This window comes from Erythrolamprus reginae, chromosome 1, assembly GCF_031021105.1.
Source record: "Erythrolamprus reginae isolate rEryReg1 chromosome 1, rEryReg1.hap1, whole genome shotgun sequence".
NCBI classification, from domain to species: Eukaryota; Metazoa; Chordata; class Lepidosauria; order Squamata; family Dipsadidae; genus Erythrolamprus; species Erythrolamprus reginae.
Window position 1 is genome coordinate 6434019 of NC_091950.1, and position 20771 is coordinate 6454789.

Below are 20771 nucleotides of genomic sequence, written 5' to 3' on the forward strand. Positions count from 1 at the left end.
ATCTATTGCTTGAGGAGAATACTTTTTCTTTACAATTATCAAAAGAGCAATTCTTAATGAATCCCTCTGGATTTCTGTCCTCCAAATTACTCGAGGATAAAACCTGCTTTGAAAATATGTTCCTATGTCCTCCACTAGGGGCATGATCTGTTATCTCGTCTTGAAAAGAATCATTCTTGGGTTTGTTGAGACTCAGCTCTCCTGGTTTTTCTCTTTATTCATGCATGCAATTCAGCTTCTCCACGAATCTTGATTTCTGATTTAGAAAGGACAATAATGTCTGGCTTGCCCTTCCTGCTGCTGGTCTTCTTGCTCATGCCTCCAACTACTGCTAAGAGGAGGCAAGCAGTATGTGTGTTGAGGAATATTTTCAAGCCTAAAGAGCACTATTACAGGCATGGTGATCTCATTATTGGTGGGAATTTACCCCTGGAAACTTTTATGACATCCAGTGTCACTGATTTTCAGAAAAATCAATTTGTGTTTGACTTTTATACTTTGTAAGTTTTACCTAGCAGGGAAAGCTATATTCATTTTTAAAAACTGTGTTCTGGATTCAGATATTCCTTTTAGAAATCTTTGTTCTACTGTTCTAATGTCCTAGTGTAGTTCTTGTCTTTGATCATAAAACAGGCTAGAATTGTAATAGTAGGAAGATAATAGGTCACCGAAAAGTGAGAAGGGAGAGCACATTTGGAATTTTGCTGACCTAGAAATATTGACATAATGATAATAAGGACAAAAACCATAGTAGAAAGCTCAAAAGCCTAGTCATTTTTCATTGTATAATAGGATCAATTTTGTATTGTGGTGATGAGTTCTGATCATCACAATTAAACAAAAAAGATTTTGAGACTCTGGAAAGCATGCAGAGAAGAGCCACAAAGATGATTAGGAGGCTGAAGGATAAAACATACAAAGGACAGTTACAGGAATTGAGTTATGTCTATTTAATGAAAAGAAGTGAGGGGGGGCATGATAACACAGTTCTAATATTTGACAGGCTCCTACACAGACAAGGGGATCAAGCTATTTTCCAAAAAAAAAAAAAAAACAAGATAAGAAACAATGTTTGGAAACTAACCAGAAGAGAAACAAGGAGAAATCTCTTAATGGTGAGAGCAATTAACCAATGAAACAGCTTGCCTTTCTCCTTTGTCAATAAGCCATACAGGTTTAATCAAAAAGCATCTATTAAAACATTCAGTGAAATCTGGGACTTGCTATTCCAAATATCATCAAAATATGGCTAGGCAAATTTAAAGAGCACACACATTTTCCCTGTAACATTCCCAATGTTTTCTTTACTATAGACCTATACTCAAGAAGTACCAGCTGTTTCTGGCCATAGTGTTTGCAGTCACAGAGATCAACAAAGATTTGGTTCTCCTTCCCAACATCACACTTGGCTTCCATATTTGTAACAATCTTCAGATGGAGAGGGAGATTTCTTTAATCAGCCTCTCATTTCTATCCACAAGAGGTCAAATGGTTCCAGGTTATAAATGTGACAGGCAGGACATTCTGCTCTCGGTCATTGGAGGTGACCACTCCAAATTCTCAAGGCAGATGGCCTCCATCTTCAGCATCTACAAGGTCCCACAGGTAAGAGAGATCCATTGAAGCTCATACACAAGTCAAGAATGAAAACAATGTTATTGAAGGGGATATTCTACAATTGAATTGATTTTTACATTTTGTGTTTCAATGTATATTTGTATATAACTTCAAACAGATGGATAATGAAATAATTCTGTAATGCTGTACTTGCTGAGAATTTATTTCTAACTTTAATAAAGGTTTAGCAGCATTTCATTGCAATTTATTACCTGTATCAGTTTAATCAGCAATATCTTTGTTCGGCTTCTGATATGTTACAACCAGAAAAAATATGGAACTAGCAGCTATTCCTAAGAAGAGAAGAAGTTAATCAAGGTAAGTCTGCCTTACTGTTAGGTAGAAAATGCATGTAATGGTGACTCCATAGATTCCACACAAAATGTTGCTTTGACTTTGAAAGAGGAATCTCCCTTTCTCCAGCTCGGTGTTGACTTTGGGCTCCCTCAGGAATACAGACCAGTTTATCCTTACTTCTTCCGGATTAATCCCAGTGACTTTCCTGAGTGTGTGGGTTTAGTTCAGCTGCTTTTGCATTTCCACTGGAACTGGATTGGGCTTGTGACCTCCGAAGATGACAGTGGAGAACAATTCATGTCAACTCTGATGCCAATGCTGAAGGAGAAGGAGATCTGCCTGGCCTTCACTGAAAGGCTGAAATCTGATCAACCTAGTGATTTATTAAAGGAATTAATTTTCAAAATGTTGTTTAAAGCTGAAGTTATTATTCTGTTTGGAGACGCCAATGATATTGCAGCTGTTTTTTCAGTTCTTACTTCTTTTGTAGAATATGGAACGATATCACTTAAAAATGTTTGGATCCTAACATCTCATTGGAAATTTGCCCTGATTGGAGACCCTGCTCATGGTTTAAAGACTTTGCATGGGGCTTTGCAGTTTAGGGAACATAGTAGTGATGTCTCAGAATTCAGACACTTCCTCCTGACTTTGTACCATTTGATCGAAGAAGGGGCCAGCTTTCTCTTGTATTGGTGGGAAATACTCTTTGACTGCCACATCCCCCAGCCAGGCAAGGCCCGTCCAAAAGGGAAAGAATGTACAGGAAAGGAGAGTTTTGAAGATATGCCAGATTTTCTTTTTGAAATAAGGATGAGAGGTGAAAATTACAATATCTACAATGCCATTTATGCTGTGGCACATGCATTGCATTCAATTTATGGATCAGGAGCACGGCCAGCCGTGCTAAAGTTTGGAAAGAGGATCTCAAATGTGGAGCCATGGCAGGTAATCTCTACGACATTTTATCCAGTTCAAAATCAATATTGAGGAAGTTTCTTATATGTCTGCGGAGAGGGGTGGCATACAAATCTAAATAATAAATAAATAAATAATGTCTATCTTAAATTTCTGTTGAACTATCTCTGTATTACCATATCACAGATTAATAGAACATTTACTTTTGTAAATAATAATATAAATTAAAAATAACATTTTATTTAAAGTGGGGATAAAAGAAAAGTACCGTATATTTCAGAGTATAAGACACACCGGAATATAAGACACACCTTAATTTTGGGGCAGGAAAAGAAGAAAAAATAATTCTGCCCCTGGATTAGTGGGGTCCCCACTTCCACTGGGATTTTGATAACAAGCAGGACAGATTTTTTATCTGTTCTAACAATAAAAATGAATTTTGCTTTCTAAGATTACAGAAATGTGAAGTGAATAAGAAATTATAAGTAATCATATATGATTGTATAATCTTCTGTGTTTTTCTATTATTAATAAAATATATTAGTAGCAGATATTCCTAGATTTTTCCGAATTTTGTTGCATAAAGTAAATCTCAGATTTCTGCTATGGAAGTAGTCAGTTTACTTTGTATAAAGTAACTAAATTTCCCAAGAAAAGCTCCTCAAGTAATACTAGGAAAACTTAGAAAACTAAGGAGATTTCTTTAAAGTACATGTTCTTCAAATCTTTAATCAGACTTCACATTTTTTTTCTGCATAAATTGGGATGGAATTTAAGTGGAGTGGGTAGGACTTTTGTGGGGGCAGAAGATAGACTTGGCTACACTCCCAAAGCGTCTTCTTACCTATAGCCATAGGCATTGAAAGCCGGGCTTTCTCACAGCAAGGCCCGATAGACAGGCAGCCCATCAGTCCTCCTCAGTAATGGGAAACTAAAATGTTTACTGCCACACTGTGGGTGCGGCTTATTTTCTGGGTGTGGCTTAATGGTCATGTAATTGGGTAGGAGTGGCTTGCCGGCCATGTGATTAGGTGGGAGTGGCTTGAACAATCCTCATCGTTCAAGTGAACTGTTAAGTGCTCGACTTACCACTTTACCAGTGTTGCTCACTGGGATGACAATTTTTTTCACGTTTCCTGTGCTCTCCTTCCTGGGTCGCCCCCCCCCCACCTCAGGCTGGGTAGCTAGGTGAATGGGTGCTGCCAGAATCATAAATACTGCCAGCACCATTTCCACCCAGCACCATTTCCACCCTTCTGCTTGCACCTCGGACGGGATGTGGCTGTGTGAGACTGGAGGGAAGCTGAGCAGGAGAGAGGGAAGCTCATCCAAGGCCAGGAAGGAGGAAAGATGGAAAAAACAAGGAGCGCAGATGCAGCAGCAGCAGCATGGGAAAAAAGGAGACCCGAGCCGAGTAATTCAGGAAGTGACAGACGCCGATCAGCAGGAGCTTTGCATGCATCTTCATTTCTGCTGGTGGAACTGTGTTCCACCCCAGCCTGCCTGCTGCCCACCCGTGGTCCTCCTGCACCTGCCATTCTGTACACATGACACTGGGCTTCCCAGCAACCCCTACTCCTTTTTCTGTCTTGGTCGGAAGCAGCCAAGGGAACTGCATTGAGAACATCCCTAACTCACAGGGGAAAGGAGACATCATACTGGGATCGCCCCAGCTGCCAAAACACGGAGCAAAGTCTTAATGGAGCAAAGAGAGCAGGAGGGGGGAAGATGCGGGAGGAAGTGGCAGCAGCGGCCAGGGGGGTTGAACGTAGGATGCAGAAGTCCGGGGAACTCGGGTCCCTGGGAGGACTGCAAGGGGGCTTACTTCCCTTGTCACTGTGGGCACTGTTCCCCGAAAGCTGCGCACATGTGTGCACGTGCACCCCAAAATACCCCCGCGCGCACCCTTTCTCACAGCCGCACGCTCCCCATCCCCCTGCCAGCCTGCGGGGGGGGAGGCATCGGCCTTTCGGCGCTCACCTTTTCCGAGAGCACTTTCGTCCCGGGCTCTCAGCAAAGGGGTTGCAGGAGAGGCGGGCAGGCGTTCTCTCAGTGGAGGCCGGCGAAGGTGATATTCAATGTCGGGGGCGCACGGGCGGTTGCGCGCGCACCCTATCCCCCTGCTAGCCCGCTCGGAATATTCAAAATAAGAAAAGCCTTCGCCGGCTAAGGCTTTTCTTATTTTGAATATTCCGAGCGGGCTAGCAGGGGGATAGGGAGCGCGCGCAACCGCCCGCGCGCCCCCGACATTGAATATCACCTTCGCCAGCCTCCGTTGAGAAGAACGGAGAGAGAACAAGAGTGAGTGAGAGCAACAGACATCAAGATAGAGAGAAAGTGAGAAAGAGAGACAGAGAGAAAGGGGGGAGAGAAAGAGATAGCAAGGGAGAGAGAACAAGAGAGAGAAAGAGTGTGAGAAAGAAAATGAGAGAAAAAGTGAGTGAGAGAGAAAGAAAGAAAACAGAGAGAGAGAGAAAGAAAACAAGAGAGAGAAAGTGAGAAAAAGAGAGAGAAAGAGGAGGAGAGAAAGAGAGAGATGAGAGAGGAAGGAAGAGAGTGAGAGAGAGGAAGAAAGCAACAGAGGGAGAGACAGAGAAAGCAAGAGAGAGAGAAGAGTGGAAGGAAGAGATAGAGAGAAATGATAGAAAAAAGGGGAGAAATGAGAAATGAGAAAATGATTGAGGCAGAGAATGACAGGAAAGAAAGAGAAACAGAGAGAGAAGTGACTCTTGATTTAAATCATATGGTAAAAGCACTTAAATAATAACAGAGAAAAAAAACCCAGCCCTCACCTGTTTTTATTAATAGTTATGTTTTTGGTTTTGCTGGTTGATTTAGCTTTAATAGTAATGGATTTTGATTTTTTTAAATTATTACTGGTAATTTCTTTTTAAAAAAAGAAGGGATTTTTTCCCTATTTATTTATTTATTTATTTATTTATTTATTCTTCTATGCCGCCCAGTCCCAAAGGGACTGTCGCTCAGACACTACACTTTTCCGCCCACACCGAAAAAAAATTAGAGAGTACATTGACTGTGGGAGGTCCAGATTTGAGAGAGGTGGGAGTTCTCAGAGATGAGGAGCTTTAACAAGAGGCAAAAAATGCCTCTGCCTGGGACAGATTGCTCTTCTGAATGCCTAACTAAGCAAGCGCTTGGGATCTCCAGCCTTGGTTTTGATCCCAAGTCACCTGCAGAAAGAAAGCAAAGGATTTAATACGGAATTTTCAGGTGGCAGATATGCCTCCCCAATTGCAAAAAGTGTGCCTAAAACACCAGAAACTGGAGGAAAGAGATACCAGGTGGCAGATTCCCCCTCCCCAAAAATGGAAGGGGATCTGCCACCTGAAAACTTTGTATTACAAGCTTTCTTTCTGCAGATGATCTGGGATCAAAACCAAGGGTGGAGGTCTAGTCTAGTTTATTGAAAACTACCAGGGGAGACATGATCCAATATCTCAGCGGTTGTCACAAAAAGAGGGAGTCAACATATTCTCTAAAGCACCTGAGGGTAGAACAAGAAGCAATGGGTGTAAACTAAATAAGAAGAGAAGTAACTTAGAACTAAGGAAAAATTTCCTGACAGTTAGAATAATTAATCAGCAGAACTGCTTGCCCCTAGAAGTTGTGAATGCTCCAACTCTGGAAGTTTTTAAGAAGATGTTGGATAACCATTTGTTTGAAGTAGCCTAGGGTTTCCTGCCTAAGCAGGGAGTTGGACTCGAAGACCTCTAAGGTCCCTTCCAACTCTGCTATTATTATAAATATCACATGAGGGGACTTGTATAATAAAAATTTGGAATGTGGGCTTAAGGTTTTTGTATGTAGTTAATTCTATCTTCATTTAAAACTTGTGGAAGCCAAAATATAAATGTCCTATAATAACAAGAATCTTGTGTTGTTATGTCAAAGGCACCAAATATTTGGTGTTATCACTGACTGCTCACGTTTCAACCAGTGCTGGGCTGCCACTTACCTCACTACCCGGATGGTCCTTGGCAGCGGGTACAGGCATTTCCAACACATGTGCATGCAATCCTCATGTGAGATTTGACTTCTGTGCATGAGCAACAAGTCAAATCTCGTGAGATTTCAGTTATATTTGCCGATATTTTTGCTTCTGTGCATGCGTGGAAGCAAAACCTAAGTGATTTTTGCCAGAAATCATTCCCGGGCCATATCCACTACCTGGATGGCATCTCCCCTCATGGGGGGGAGGATCCCATGACTGGTTTCAACCAAGGGACCAACTGGAGCTTTCCAGATATACACCAGTTTCCTAAGATAATGGCCACCACAAAATGATAGAAGCCACGATGTCTCATTTCTGCCTTTTAGCTAATTGACCCAATTTCTGAAGATCTCTTTTGTTTCAGATTCTTTCCATTTTGAGGAATGTCCGCTTCAACAACAGTGTGGGAGATGAAGTCTCCATTTCAAAAAATGAACTGGGATCTGCTCGTTATGAGATTGTCAACTGGGTTGTCCACCCCGAGAAACATTTAGTCCCTGTGAAAGTTGGGCACAAGGATCCCAGGGCTGCCCAAGGCCAGGATTTCACCATTAACTCTGATGCGATCACCTGGGTCACAAAGGTGAACTGGAAGGAAATGTTGTAAATTCAGTAAATGAATCACTTTGTCTTGTGGGTGCTGGATATCCTTCCAAGGTGAAAACAGGTCTATAAAATCAGGAAATACTTTTGGAATTTGGTGAATTACTTGCACTTGAGGTTAACAAATTTCAGATCCAATTTGAGAAAGGTCCCACAATGGGTGGGAATAGGAAGAACCTCTGCTGACCATTCCATAGACCATTATTCATCATTCCTGGTTTTATAAAGGCTGTATCTCAATGTAACAAGCTTTGCTGTGCACTCTAAGGTTCAAATCCAAAGTTTAAACATTCTCAACAGAAAAACAGGAATGTGGAAATGAGGTTGATCCTTGGCCTAGGTTACCTCAAACAGTTATCTTTTTTCTCTTAAAAATGCCATTTACCAGGTGTGATTTGAAGTTATGTCAGCACTAAATGAATGTTAATTATGCCTGGTCCTCAAAATTATGACCACTGCAGAAACCCTGCAATCAGGTAATCAAATAACCCTCTCTCTTTTCTCTTTCAGAAGGTGCCCTTTGCCAGGTGTGGCATGAAAAGGTGCCATGTAGGAGAGAGGAGAAGAGTTCCAGAGGGAAAGCAAGTTTGCTGCTATCAGTGTGATGCTTGCCCAGAGGGGACATTTTCTAATCAGACAGGTAGAGCAACTTTCAAATATCAACCTTCCAGGATCAATGAAGCCATTCAATAGAAAAGGTGTTAATTTTTTTCATTTTTGTTAGATTCGATTAAATTTAATTATTTGAGTTGGAAGCAATATTCCCTCTAACTTTTTTTGGTGTAGGCAGAAAAGTATAGTTTCTGAGTGGTAATTTTTTATGCCTGAGCACCTTATTTTTTTTCACAGATGTCACCCAAGAAAACAACGGAATTAGTGTTATTGGAAACTCAAAGTTTTCTTTATTCAATATACACGCTTAATTAAAATTGTTATATGTTCTGCCTGACTGGCTCAAGCAATGCGTAACAGTCCAAGGAAAAGAAATCAAACACACACATGCTCTGCTAATCAGCAAACTTGTATTAAATAAATAAAAAGGGTTACTCAAAATAGTCCTTAGTGTCCAAAAACAATGAGAGTGCAAGGCTTACTTCAGCCACATATAAAAACACAGGAAAAAACAAACAAAGACAACCTGGAATGAGCAAAGACGTTTCAGGAGTCCTTTTGAATCTTTGGAGCAAACAGCAAGTCCCAGAGCTTTCACCTCCCACTTGTCTGAAAAAGCTGGGTTGAAAACTCCAACGGCACGGAACAGAAACTTCAGAGCAGGAACCACAAAATAACACAGATAAACAGCCACAGTTTGCCTTGGCCTTTGTTCCCTTTTATCCCTTTAGCCTTCATTAAGGGAACCACACCCAACCCTCAGTATAAGAACCACACCAAGCCCAGGTGCTCCTAAAATGACTTGTAATACTCCTTAAAGCGATCCCTTCTTTGCATAGCTCTTTGGCTATGCAGATCAATATATTGATCTGCAGAAGAACCCAGGACGAAAGACTGTCTGAGGGACTGCATGCCAAATCCCCTGGGCTGTCTGCTGAATCCTGCATCCCAGTGGCCTCGTCCTCCTGGTTGTCTGCCTCGTCTTCCTGGCTGTCTGCCACATCTTCCTGGCTGTCAGCCAGGCTTTCGCATTCACTTTGTGCCGCTTCTTTCCCATTTGTGGGAGCAACGGCTGGCCCAGGCCCAAACACAACAGTTATATATAAGCATCACTTATAATACTGCAAGTCTGCAGTATTAAAATACTTGCATAGTGTTTATGGTAATGTACATGGTTAATCCCTGAAAGTCTGTCTCATCTTATAGTTTCTCATTTCCAGAGATGGCCTGCATCTGACTGCACAAATACTATTATAGTCAATCAGTACAATAACTTCACATTAGATGCACGTGGAAAAAATTCATAATATTAATTTCACAATTCGTGTAAACATAATGACATTTGTGCACAACTGGCAAACAATGGAGGTAGACACTTAGGAGAAGGAATGTGATTTCTGCGCGCATAGAGGGAATATGGTTTCAGCTAATGTATGTTAATGAATTATCAGTTTCATAGAGAATTAATAGACTGTACATTCTGCAAGGGAACCAGAAGTGGACTGCTAATGTGGAACAATGACATGTGCTCGCCCCCAGTGGCTCTGAGTGGTAGCGGAGTCCAGCACAATTATGCTAATGCACATGGGCAGGTAACGAAATCGCGCACGGACATGTAGATCATGTCTGCACATGATTTCACTACCTGCCCAGGTGCAGTAGCATAATTGTGCTGGACTCTGCTAGCACTCAGAATCATGAGGGTGAGCACACATTATCATTCCACCTTAGCAGCCGAGCTCTGATGGGAACATTCCAAAGATGACAGAGAAAAATAAGGAAAGTTATACTTTCCTCTCTCTATGAACCATTAAATAGGCTGCATAAAATGTTGCAAAATTATGCTCACTACAAATTAAGAATTACTACTGTGGAAGGAGATGCAAAAGATTATTTCTGCCTATGTTTAATATTAACCACACCTTAAGAACTACCAAGTCACTAGGGATTAATGCAGTATTCCACTTCTTACTGTATAATAATAATAATAATAATAATAATAATAATAATAATAATAATAATAATAATAATAATAAATTATAATTATAATTATAATTATAATTATAATTATAATTATAATTATAATTATAATTATAATTATAATTATAATTATAATTATAATTATAATTATAATTATAATTATAATTATAATTATAATTAATTATAATTAATTATAATTAATTATAATTATAATTCATTAGATTTGTAACAATGCAAAAATGGTAAAAATGTGTGCTTTGCCTAAGTTTGGGTTCCCCAAACTTTTCAGTTTTAAGACTTGTGAACTTCAACTCCCAGCATTCTCCAGGCAGCTTTGCTGCTGCTGCACATGGAAATGGAGACTTTTTCAGTATCTTTTCTCCAAGAGTGGAGACTTTGCAGTATCCTTTCTCCAGGAGTGGAGATTTTGCAGTATCCTTTCCATGCCATGCTGACCAAGACACACCATATTCACCAAGCTATGCACACAGAACTGGTAATAAAAAAAAAATTGGATTTCACCACTGATATAAAAATTGCAATATAACTGCAATCTTAAGCTTTCCAAAAGAATCTGAACTACTAATAGTCAAAGCAAATTGATGGTAGATAAAAGCCAGACCCATGCATCTTAGAGGAAACAGTGGTTGGTCATGTAATCCCAACATGGTATGTCTGTGTGTATGTCTGCTTTAATAATGGGGTTTTTAAATGGTTTTTAAATTTATTAGATTTGTTATGAATTGTTTTATTGTATGCTGTGAGCCGCCCCGAGTCTACGGAGAGGGGCGACATACAAATCTAATTAATAATAATAATAATAATAATAATAATAATAATAATAATAATAATAATAATAATAATAATCCAACCCCACCCCCACCCTGCCTAAGCAGGAGTCCCTACACCATTTCAGACAAAGGGCCATCCAGTGTCCTCTTGAAAGACTCAAGTGTTCCACTGGTTGATCGCTCTCACCATCATAAGTTCTTCCTTATTTCTAGTCTGAATCTCTCTTTGGTCAGCATTCATGCATTATTCCTTGTCTGGCCTTCTGGTGTTTGGGAAAATAGCTTGACCCCCCCCCCCTCTGTGATAGGTCCTTAAGTATTGGAACACTGGTATCATGTCACCCCTGATCCAGGGATTTTGCGCATGCGTCGCTCCAGATAGACGCACCGAAAGAAAGCTCCCTCATGTGAAGGAGGAAAAGAGAAAGTTAACCCCCGATAACCCCCTCTAGCTTGGTGAATAGTGGATTGAGAGGAAGCGGATTGAACGGAGCAGTTGGAAACTTTATAATAAAGAGTTAAAAGAAGAAGCAATTCACAGTTCTAAACGTGAGTAGGGGGAGAAGTGAGAACAAAGGGAAGATGGCGTCCACCTCTGAGCTGGAAGAAAAGATGGATTCATTGCTAACGGCATTTGCCAAAATGGGACAGTTACTTCAAGATATGAAAAAGGAGATTTCGGCTGTCGGAGCGGGGGTGGCGGATTTGAAAGAATAGCCTAAAACACAAGATCAAAGAATTGGGAAACTGGAGGAGGGAAAGACTCGCCAGGAACTCCGCATAATCAACTTAGAGGACAGAGAAAGAAGGGCTAATATTCGCCTAAGGGGATTCCCAAAAGAGTTTGTGGAGAGTAAACATCTTATTCAAGCAATTCACCGATGGTTCAGTGAAAATAATGTTAATTGTGACCTAGGTGAATTTGAAAGAGCGCATTGGGCTTTTGGATCTAGAAATCAAGATCAAAAAGATATTATTGTAAGGTTCAACTCGGAAAGGAGGGCGGCAGAAATATTCAGAGAGTTAAAGCAGATCTCAAACTTACGTTACAAGGCTATTCCAATACGCGTTCTAAAAGATTTGTCTGCAGAAACTCTCAAGATGAGAAACCAGATGAGAGAAGTCACCTCCCAACTTTACGAAAATGGAATCTGGTTCTCATGGTGTTATCCCGCTACAGTAATTGTTTTTAAAGACTCCAAAGTTTTCCAGGTGAGATCTCTTAAGGAGGGAAAGATTCTGCTTCAACAGCTGGGAATAGGTCTGGAGGGATGTTCCCAGGCTTCGACATCGAAAAGCCAGCCAGAAGTTGGAGACGGCGATGCGAGGCATGGAAGAAGGGAGGAGGATTTGTTCATGCTTCAACCGATTCGTGCAGCAGAACAAAGCAAGGAGGAAAAAATCGCAGCTCTCCAAAAGGAACTGGAATTTCTCCAGGAGAAAGAGAAAGAGAAAGAGAAAAGAGATGAGCCGAGGGTTACGCGCCAGAAGAAGAAATAATGAATTGAACTGAGCTGAATTGCTAATATGGTATCATGGTTTCCAACTAATTAATCTTTTCTTTGTGTATTTTTCCTTTTTTTCTTCCGCTAACCAATAAGGGGAAAAGAGGGAAGGAGGGGGGAATCTTTTGATATGGTATTAAATGGGGAAAGATGGGGGGGCTTTCTGGTGGAACGCAAATCCAGGGGTGCCTCTCGATAACGAAAGGTTTTTTCGTGGCCTCCCCTTGGGGGGGTAGCAGGGAAGAGGCACTAGGGTGGGGATTCATGGTAATTAAAAAGGATTTTTCCGGTAGGCTCTGTTTTGCAGGAGGGGGAAATGTATTTAAAATTATGTAAATGGGTGATACAGTATTATTATCGTTGAATGTAAATGGTCTCTCATCACAGAAAAAGCGTTATAGAATCATGAAGCTAGCTAGGGACAGTAAAGCTGATATTTTATTTTTATCAGAAACTCATAAAGGAAGGGAAAAAACAGAAAAATTAATTACAAATGGCAAATGGCAACAAGTCTATGAGTCGAGAGGGACGGCAAAATCCAGAGGAGTCGCCATCTTGATCAACCGAAGATTGCTATTTCAATTAACTAATATTAAAAGAGACAAAGATGGTAGAATGCTATTCATTAAGGGGAAAATAAATAATAAACTAGTAACCTTAGCAGTAATTTATGCCCCCAATGTGAATGCAAAACAATTTATAATGAATGTGAAACGTAAATTAGATAATTTCACAGAAGGTATAGTGATTTTAGCAGGCGATTTCAACTTGGACTTAACAGCAGGGAGGGGGGGAAAGAAGAAATTACATTTAAATAAAATTAATATGACGGATTTGCATGGAAATATAGTAAATAGGGACACTTTTTACTCAGCAAGACATAATAAATTTAGTTGCAGACATACAGCTTAAGAAAGTGGAAGTTAAAAGCATTTGGTTATCAGACCATGCCCCATTATTAGCAGTGGTTAAGTTAGAGGATGGTAGACATCAAAGGATATGGAGATACAACCCCGTGGTTTCAGCTAATGAGGAAAATAGAATTAAATTACAAAAGGAACTGAATGGATTTTTTTGTACTAACGCAACAGGTGAAGTTAAGCAAACAATAGTCTGGGATACACATAAGGCTGTTATGAGGGGCAATTGTATCAGTACTGAAGCTTTTATCAGGAAATCCTGGGAAGTTGAAAGAAATAATTTATTAAAGGAAATAGATTTAATCCAAGAAACTTTAAAAATTACAAGAAATAGATCTTGGAATACACTATTATTATTTAAGAAAAAGAAATTACAATCACTTGATGAAGAAAGATGGAATAAAATGAAGATGATTATTAAACAAAGAATTAGGGGTTGGGGGAACAAATCAATGAAACAAATGGTACACTATTTGAAAAAAAGAAAAGAGAAATCCCTTATCTCTGCTTTAAAGGATGAGGAAGGTGTAATTAAACGTAGTAATGCAGAAATGGAAAAAATAATGAGGGACTTTTATGGGGATTTATATAAAAAAGAACATATTACATTGCAAACCATAGAGGTTAAAGAGAAATTAACGGAAGAAGATAGACAAATGTTAAATGCAAAAATTACAAACGATGAGATATCTAGAGTTATTAAAGGGTTGAAACCTGCTAAAGCCCCAGGTCCAGATGGTTTTACTGCTGAATATTATAAAACTTATATGAATGAATTATTACCGCATATGGAAAAATTGTTTAATAATGTAATTAAGACTTCTGAAACTCCACCGACGTGGAAAGTTTCAGAAATTATAACTATCCCAAAGCCGGATCGTGATTTAACAAACCCAAGTTCTTATCGCCCTATCAGCTTATTAAATCAGGATTATAAAATATTTATGAAAATATTGGCAAACAGGATAGAGAGTATTTTACCAAAAATAATTGGAGAAGACCAATACGGATTCGTTAAAGGAAGAAAGATATATGAGCCAATTAGAAACGTGGTCAATATTATACACCATGCTACCAATACCAAAAGAAAACTAAGTATACTAAAGTTAGATGTGTATAAAGCCTTTGATAAAGTTAATCATGATTACCTTTTCCAATTATGTAAAGATTTAAATATGGGAGATTCATTTTGTAGAATTATAGAAACAGTTTATAAGGATAATATAGCCCAAATCAGAGTAAATGGTAACAGAACAGAAATGATTAAAATCCAGAATGGAACTAAGCAGGGCTGCCCATTATCCCCAATGTTATTTGCACTGGCAATTGAGACTTTAGCAAATAAAATTAGAAATGATAAGGAATGGAAAGGTTACCAAATAGGAAAAATCGAATTGAAATTAAATTTGTTTGCAGATGATGCTATAGTGATGTCTGAAACCCCAATTGAAATGATGAAAAGAATAATGATATTGCTCCAGGAATTTAAAGATCAATCGGGACTTATGGTCAATATAGAGAAATCTGAGATAATCTGTTTAAACACCGGCCCCAAAGAGCAGATTGAGATACAAAAAATATCAGGATTGAAATTAGGTTGCAAAAAGATGAAATATTTAGGAATTTGGTTGTTTAAGAATCCAATTAAAATAGTGAAGGCCAACTATAATTTAGTATGGAAAAAAATTCAAAAGCAGATTAAAAATTGGAAGGGGAAAAAGTTGGGAAGAATTGCCAAGATTAGGGCCCTTAAAATGATGATAATACCTAAAATGATGTATTTATTTCAGGTTCTACCGGATATCTTCCCTGGGGCAAAATTAAGAGAATGGGATAGTAAATTAAATTTTTGGATTGAAGGAAATAAAAAGCCTAGAATAAGAAAACATTGGCAGTTTGCACAAGAGAAAGAGGGTGGGGGAAGCCCATGCCTAGTATTAGTAGTAGAAATTTAGATTTGTTATAAATTGTTATAGATTTGTTATAAATTGTTTTTCACTTTGTTGTGAGCCGCCCCGAGTCTGCGGAGAGGGGCGGCATACAAATCTAAATAAATAAATAAATAAATATTATATAGAGAAGCATTTCAAATAGAAAGATTAATGGAATTACAGTTATGGGGGGGAAAGAAATGGGTAAATTTAGAAAAGGAAATTAATAATTTAAATAATAAAGAATTGTTATTTAAAAATTGGAGTAGAACAGAAATCAGAAATTTAATTGATCCTCTCAAAGCATGCTTAGAAATATGGTCTAAATTGCAGAGGAAATGTGGAACTAGGAACTCCAAGCTATCAACGTTATACGTATTGAATACAGCGGAAGATTTAACTTAAGCAGAATTATTAACGTATTAAATAGCAAAGGGATAATGAGAATTGAACAATTATATGAGAAAGATGGAAGAGTTAGCAGAGCTAGATTGGAATGGTGGATTGGTCAACAGAAATGGCTGCAGATTAATGCAATAAGCTCATATCTAAATAAAAGTGAGAATAAAGAAGCTCTTTTACGAGAAGAGAATTGTCTAGAAAAAATAATAAGAGAAAAGATTAATGAGAGTAGAGCACAAGCCGGTAACATATATAGAATGCTATTGCAGGTGGAAGAGGAAGTAACCAAAAGTTTGACAAGATGCTGGCAAAATGACTTACAAATAGATGAAAGTGAAATGAAAGAAATAGTAGAAAATATATATAAGATTAAAAATACGAGAATTAAAGAAATGAGAAGGAAAATTTTACATAAATGGTACTATACACCAGTACAACTTGCACGCTTCCAGGGGAAAGAGAAGGGTAATTGTTGGCATGGGTGCCAAGAAAAGGGAATCTTTATGCATATGTTCTGGGAATGTGCAGAAATTCAGAAATTCTGGAATGAAGTACAGAATGAGATTAATAAAATGTTAAATATTAACTGGACAATTACAAAAGAAATAGCAATTTTAATCAAACAAAGGAAATTAGGTGAATTTAAGGAAATTAAATCTGCGGCATTGGAAAGTGCTCAAGCGGTGGTGGTATTGGGTTGGAAAGATTCCACGAAATGGACATTACAAAAATGGTACTGGTACATGGTGGACCACATACACTTCGAAATTATGGAAATAAAATTAAATAATTTTGACGAGAACAAATTGGAGAAGCTGATGGTACGATGGAATAAGGTGAAAGAATATATGTTGAATAGAATCTGTGATGCAAATGTGGAAAATAAATTGCGATCACTCTTTCAGTAATACTTAATGCAGGATAGAGCCAGGGAATTATAGATAAACAATTAAAATTTTTGAATCCTCTTGTATGGGTAGTGGGGGTGATGGGGGGTGTTGTGTTGTTAGGTGATGGGTACATGCACTGTGCACTGTTATATGTTTGTTGTATGTAACTACTTTCTTTTAAAAATTAATAAAAATTTATTTTAAAAAAAAAAGTCACCCCTGATCCTTCTCTTTGCCAGACTGGCCATGCTCAGTTCTTGCAACCTTTCTTCATATCCAGTCCCCTTATGGCTGCTCTCTCCTGCAGTTTTTCTAGAGTTTCAATGTCTTTTTTTAGTGTGATCACCAAAACTGGATGCAATTTATTTATTTATTTATTAGATTTGTATGCCGCCCCTCTCCGTAGACTCGGGGCGGCTCACAGCAATAATAAACAATATATAACAAATCTAATAGTTTAAAAGAAATACTAAAAGCCGCATTATTAAAAGCAAACATACACACAAGCATACCATACATAACTGTATAGGCCCGGGGGAGATGTTTCAATTTCCCCACGCCTGACGGCAAAGGTGGGTTTTAAGGAGTTTACGAAAGGCGAGGAGGGTGGGGGCAATTCTAATCTCTAGGGGGAGCTGGTTCCAGAGGGTCGGGGCCACCACAGAGAAGGCTCTTCCCCTGGGTCCCGCCAAACGGCATTGTTTAGTTGACGGGACCCGGAGAAGGCCAACTCTGTGGGACCAAATCGATCGCTGGGATTCGTGCGGCAGAAGGCGGCCCCGGAGATATTCTGGCCCGATGCCATGAAGGATTTTATAAGTCATAACCAACACTTTGAATTGTCACTGGAAACTGATCGGCAACCAATGCAGACTGCGGAGTGTTGGTGTAACATGGGCATACCTAGGGAAGCCCATGACTGCTCTCGCAGCTGCATTCTGCACGATCTGAAGTTTCCGAACACTTTTCAAAGGTAGCCCCATGTAGAGAGCGGTACAGTAGTCGAACCTCGAGGTGATGAGGGCATGAGTGACTGTGAGCAGTGAGTCCCAGTCCAAATAGGGCCGAACTGGTGCACCAGGCGAACCTAGGCAAACGCCCCCCTCGCCACAGCTGAAAGATGGTTCTCTAATGTGAGCTGTGGCTCGAGGAGGACGCCCAAGTTGCGGACCCTCTCTGAGGGGGTCAATAACTCCCCCCCGGGTGATGGAGGGACAGATGGAATTGTCCTTGGGAGGCAAAACCCACAGCCACTCCGTCTTATCAGGGTTGAGTTTGAGTCCATTGACACCCATCCAGGCCCCAACAGCCTCCAGACACCGGCACTTCACTTCCACTGCTTCGTTGATTGGACATGGGATGGAGATGTAAAGCTGGGTATCATCAGCGTACTGATGATACCTCACCCCATGCCCTTGGATGATCTCACCCAGCGGTTTCATGTAGATATTGAATAGCAAGAGGGAGAGGACTGACCCCTGAGGCACTCCACAAGGGAGAGACCTCGGGGTCGACCTCTGTCCCCCCACTAACACCGACTGTGACCGACCAGAGAGGTAGGAGGAGAACCACTGAAGAACAGTGCCTCCCACTCCCAGCCCCTCCAACCGGCGCAGAAGGATACCATGGTTGATGGTATCGAAAGCCGCTGAGGGGTCAAGAAGCACCAGGACAGAGGATAAACGCCTGTCCCGGGCCCACCAGAGATCATCCATCAACGCGACCAAAGCAGTTTCTGTGCTGTAACCGGACCTGAAACCCGACTGCTGGGGACCTAGATAATCGGCTTCTTCCAAGGACCGCTGGAGCTGCAGTGCCACCACCTTCTCAACAACCTTCCCCATAAAGGGAAGGTTGGAGACTGGACAATAGTTATTAAGTACGACTGGGTCCAGGTAAGGCTTCTTGAGGAGGGGGCACACAAGCGCCTCTTTATAGGGTTTTGGAAAGGACCCCCTTCCCAAGGAAGCGTTGACAATCTCCTGGGCCCAGCTTCGTGTCACCTCCCTGCTGGCCGAAACCAGCCAGGAGGGACACGGATCCAGTAAGCAGGTGGTGGAACTCACAGCTCCAATGGCCTTGTCCACTTCATCAGGTGTCACCAGATCAAACTCTTCCCAGACAGATGGACAAGTACGGGCCCCAGTCACCTCAACTGACTCGTTGTCACTCGATTCTGTTATCGAATTGGAGTCGAGGTCCATCCAGATCCGAGCGATTTTATCAGCGAAAAACATATTAAAATCCTCGGCACTACTCTGTAAGGGCTCCCCAACTCCCCCCTGGTTAAGAAGGGAGCAGGTCACCCTAAACAGAGCGGCCGGGCGGGATTCCGCTGATGTAATCAAGGCGGCATGATACACGCATCTTGCCGCCTTGAGCGCCATTTGGTAAGTCTTAATGAAAGCTCTTACAAGTGTTCGATCGGATTCAGACTTACTCTTCCTCCATCACTTCTCTGGTCTAGCTAAGGCTTTATGGAGAGGTATTAGTACCTCCCTAGTCCTAAATTATGCCCCTCTGTTAATGTGCCCCTCTGTTAATGCAACTCCATTAATTCAATTCCTGACTGATAGATCCATTCATCTTCCAGAGGTTTCAGTTTCAAGTGGAAGAGATAAACATTAAAGATTAAAGATGCTATCACTATTCACATCATTTAGGAGTTGGCCAGAGCAAATAAGGGACTGACATGTCAATCTTTCAAGAGGGATAATGCTCATGGTAAATGATCCTGACACAAAAATTCTTCTTTTCAGATGCAGCCTACTGTGACCCATGCCCAGAAAATCAATATCCTAACAAGGACAAGAACCAATGCATTCCCAAGAAGCTCCACTTTCTTGCCTATCAAGACACCCTGGGATACATTTTGGCTTCTCTGGCTCTTTTCCTTTCTCTGATCACATCTGCAGTACTGATAATTTTCTATAAACATCATGACACACCAATTGTCAAGGCCAACAACCGAGATCTCACCTACATCCTCCTGGTTTCTCTACTGTTCTGCTTCCTCTGCTCCTTCCTCTTCATTGGTCGACCCAGGAAGCTCACCTGTCTCTTACGACAAACTGCTTTTTCCATTCTTTTTTCTCTTGCAGTTTCCTCAATCTTGGCAAAAACTGTCATGGTGGTTCTGGCCTTCATGGCTACAAAGCCAGGGAACAGGGCAAGGAAATTCTTAGGAAAACCATTGACCAACTCCATTGTCACAGCCGGTACCCTGGTCCAAGCAGTTCTTTGTGCCACCTGGCTGGCAACCTCTCCCCCATTTCCCAATTTTGACTTCCACTCCTTAGTAGGAGAAGCCATCTTGGAATGTAATGAAGGCTCAACTTCAATGTTTTACACAGTCTTGGCCTACCTGGGTTTCTTGGCCCTCATAAGTTTCATGGTAGCCTTTCTGTCTAGGAAATTGCCCGATAGCTTTAATGAAGCCAAGTTCATTACTTTTAGTATGCTGGTCTTTTGCTGTGTTTGGATCACCTTCTTTCCTACCTATCTAAGCACCAAAGGAAAATCCATGGTGGCTGTGGAGATCTTCTCTATCTTGGCCTCTGGGGCTGGTCTTTTGGGTTGCATCTTTTCCCCCAAATGCTACATTATTCTCTTAAGACCGAATCTGAATTGTCGAGAGAATATAATGAGGCAGAAGAATCTTTGAAACTTATATTTTGGTTTGCTTTGGGGAAGTGACAAAGCTTTTACTTTTAATTAGGTGGAAACTGGTGGGAAATATAGAGCCAGCTTTCAGCAGGTTTGCACCAATGTGATCTGTGCCAATACATTGTTTTTTGAGGAATATGCCTGACTCAGAGCTTTTTTGGCTGTGGATATATTATTTGGAGCCCTGAGACATGTTATTCTGGCAATTGTCTCAAAGATGCTTGTTAGAAGGCAACATGACCTTGTGGGTCTTTTCCTTGAAAACTTTTCATTTCTCATTCAAGAAATTTCTACAGTTCTGGAACAACATTGAGGAATGGATTTATGTTCCTTAGTAGTCATTGTTAGCACTCTGAAGGTGTGGAGCTCTAAGATCTGGTGACCGGCCTTCAAAGTGCTACCAACCAGATGTTTGAAGAAACATAGAAACATAGAAGTCTGAGGGCAGAAAAAGACCTCATGGTCCATCTAGTCTGCCCTTATACTATTTTCTGTATTTTATCTCAGGATGGATATATGTTTATCCCAGGCATGTTAAAATTCAGTTACTGTGGATTTATCTACCACGTCTGCTGGAAGTTTGTTCCAAGGATCTACTACTCTTTCAGTAAAATAATATTTTCTCAT

General features: G+C 40.4%; 1 protein-coding gene across 1 annotated transcript; it reads left to right on the plus strand.

Moving 5' to 3' along the window:
* The first annotated feature begins 276 nt into the window (after positions 1-276).
* LOC139157715 (vomeronasal type-2 receptor 26-like) lies at positions 277-20142 on the plus strand. The gene is made up of 6 exons (XM_070735194.1): positions 277-500; positions 1314-1605; positions 2041-2862; positions 7209-7427; positions 7958-8087; positions 19238-20142. The coding sequence occupies exons 1-6, from the start codon at positions 277-279 to the stop codon at positions 20140-20142; spliced, it is 2592 nt and encodes an 863-aa protein (XP_070591295.1).
* Positions 20143-20771: the final 629 nt, after the last annotated feature.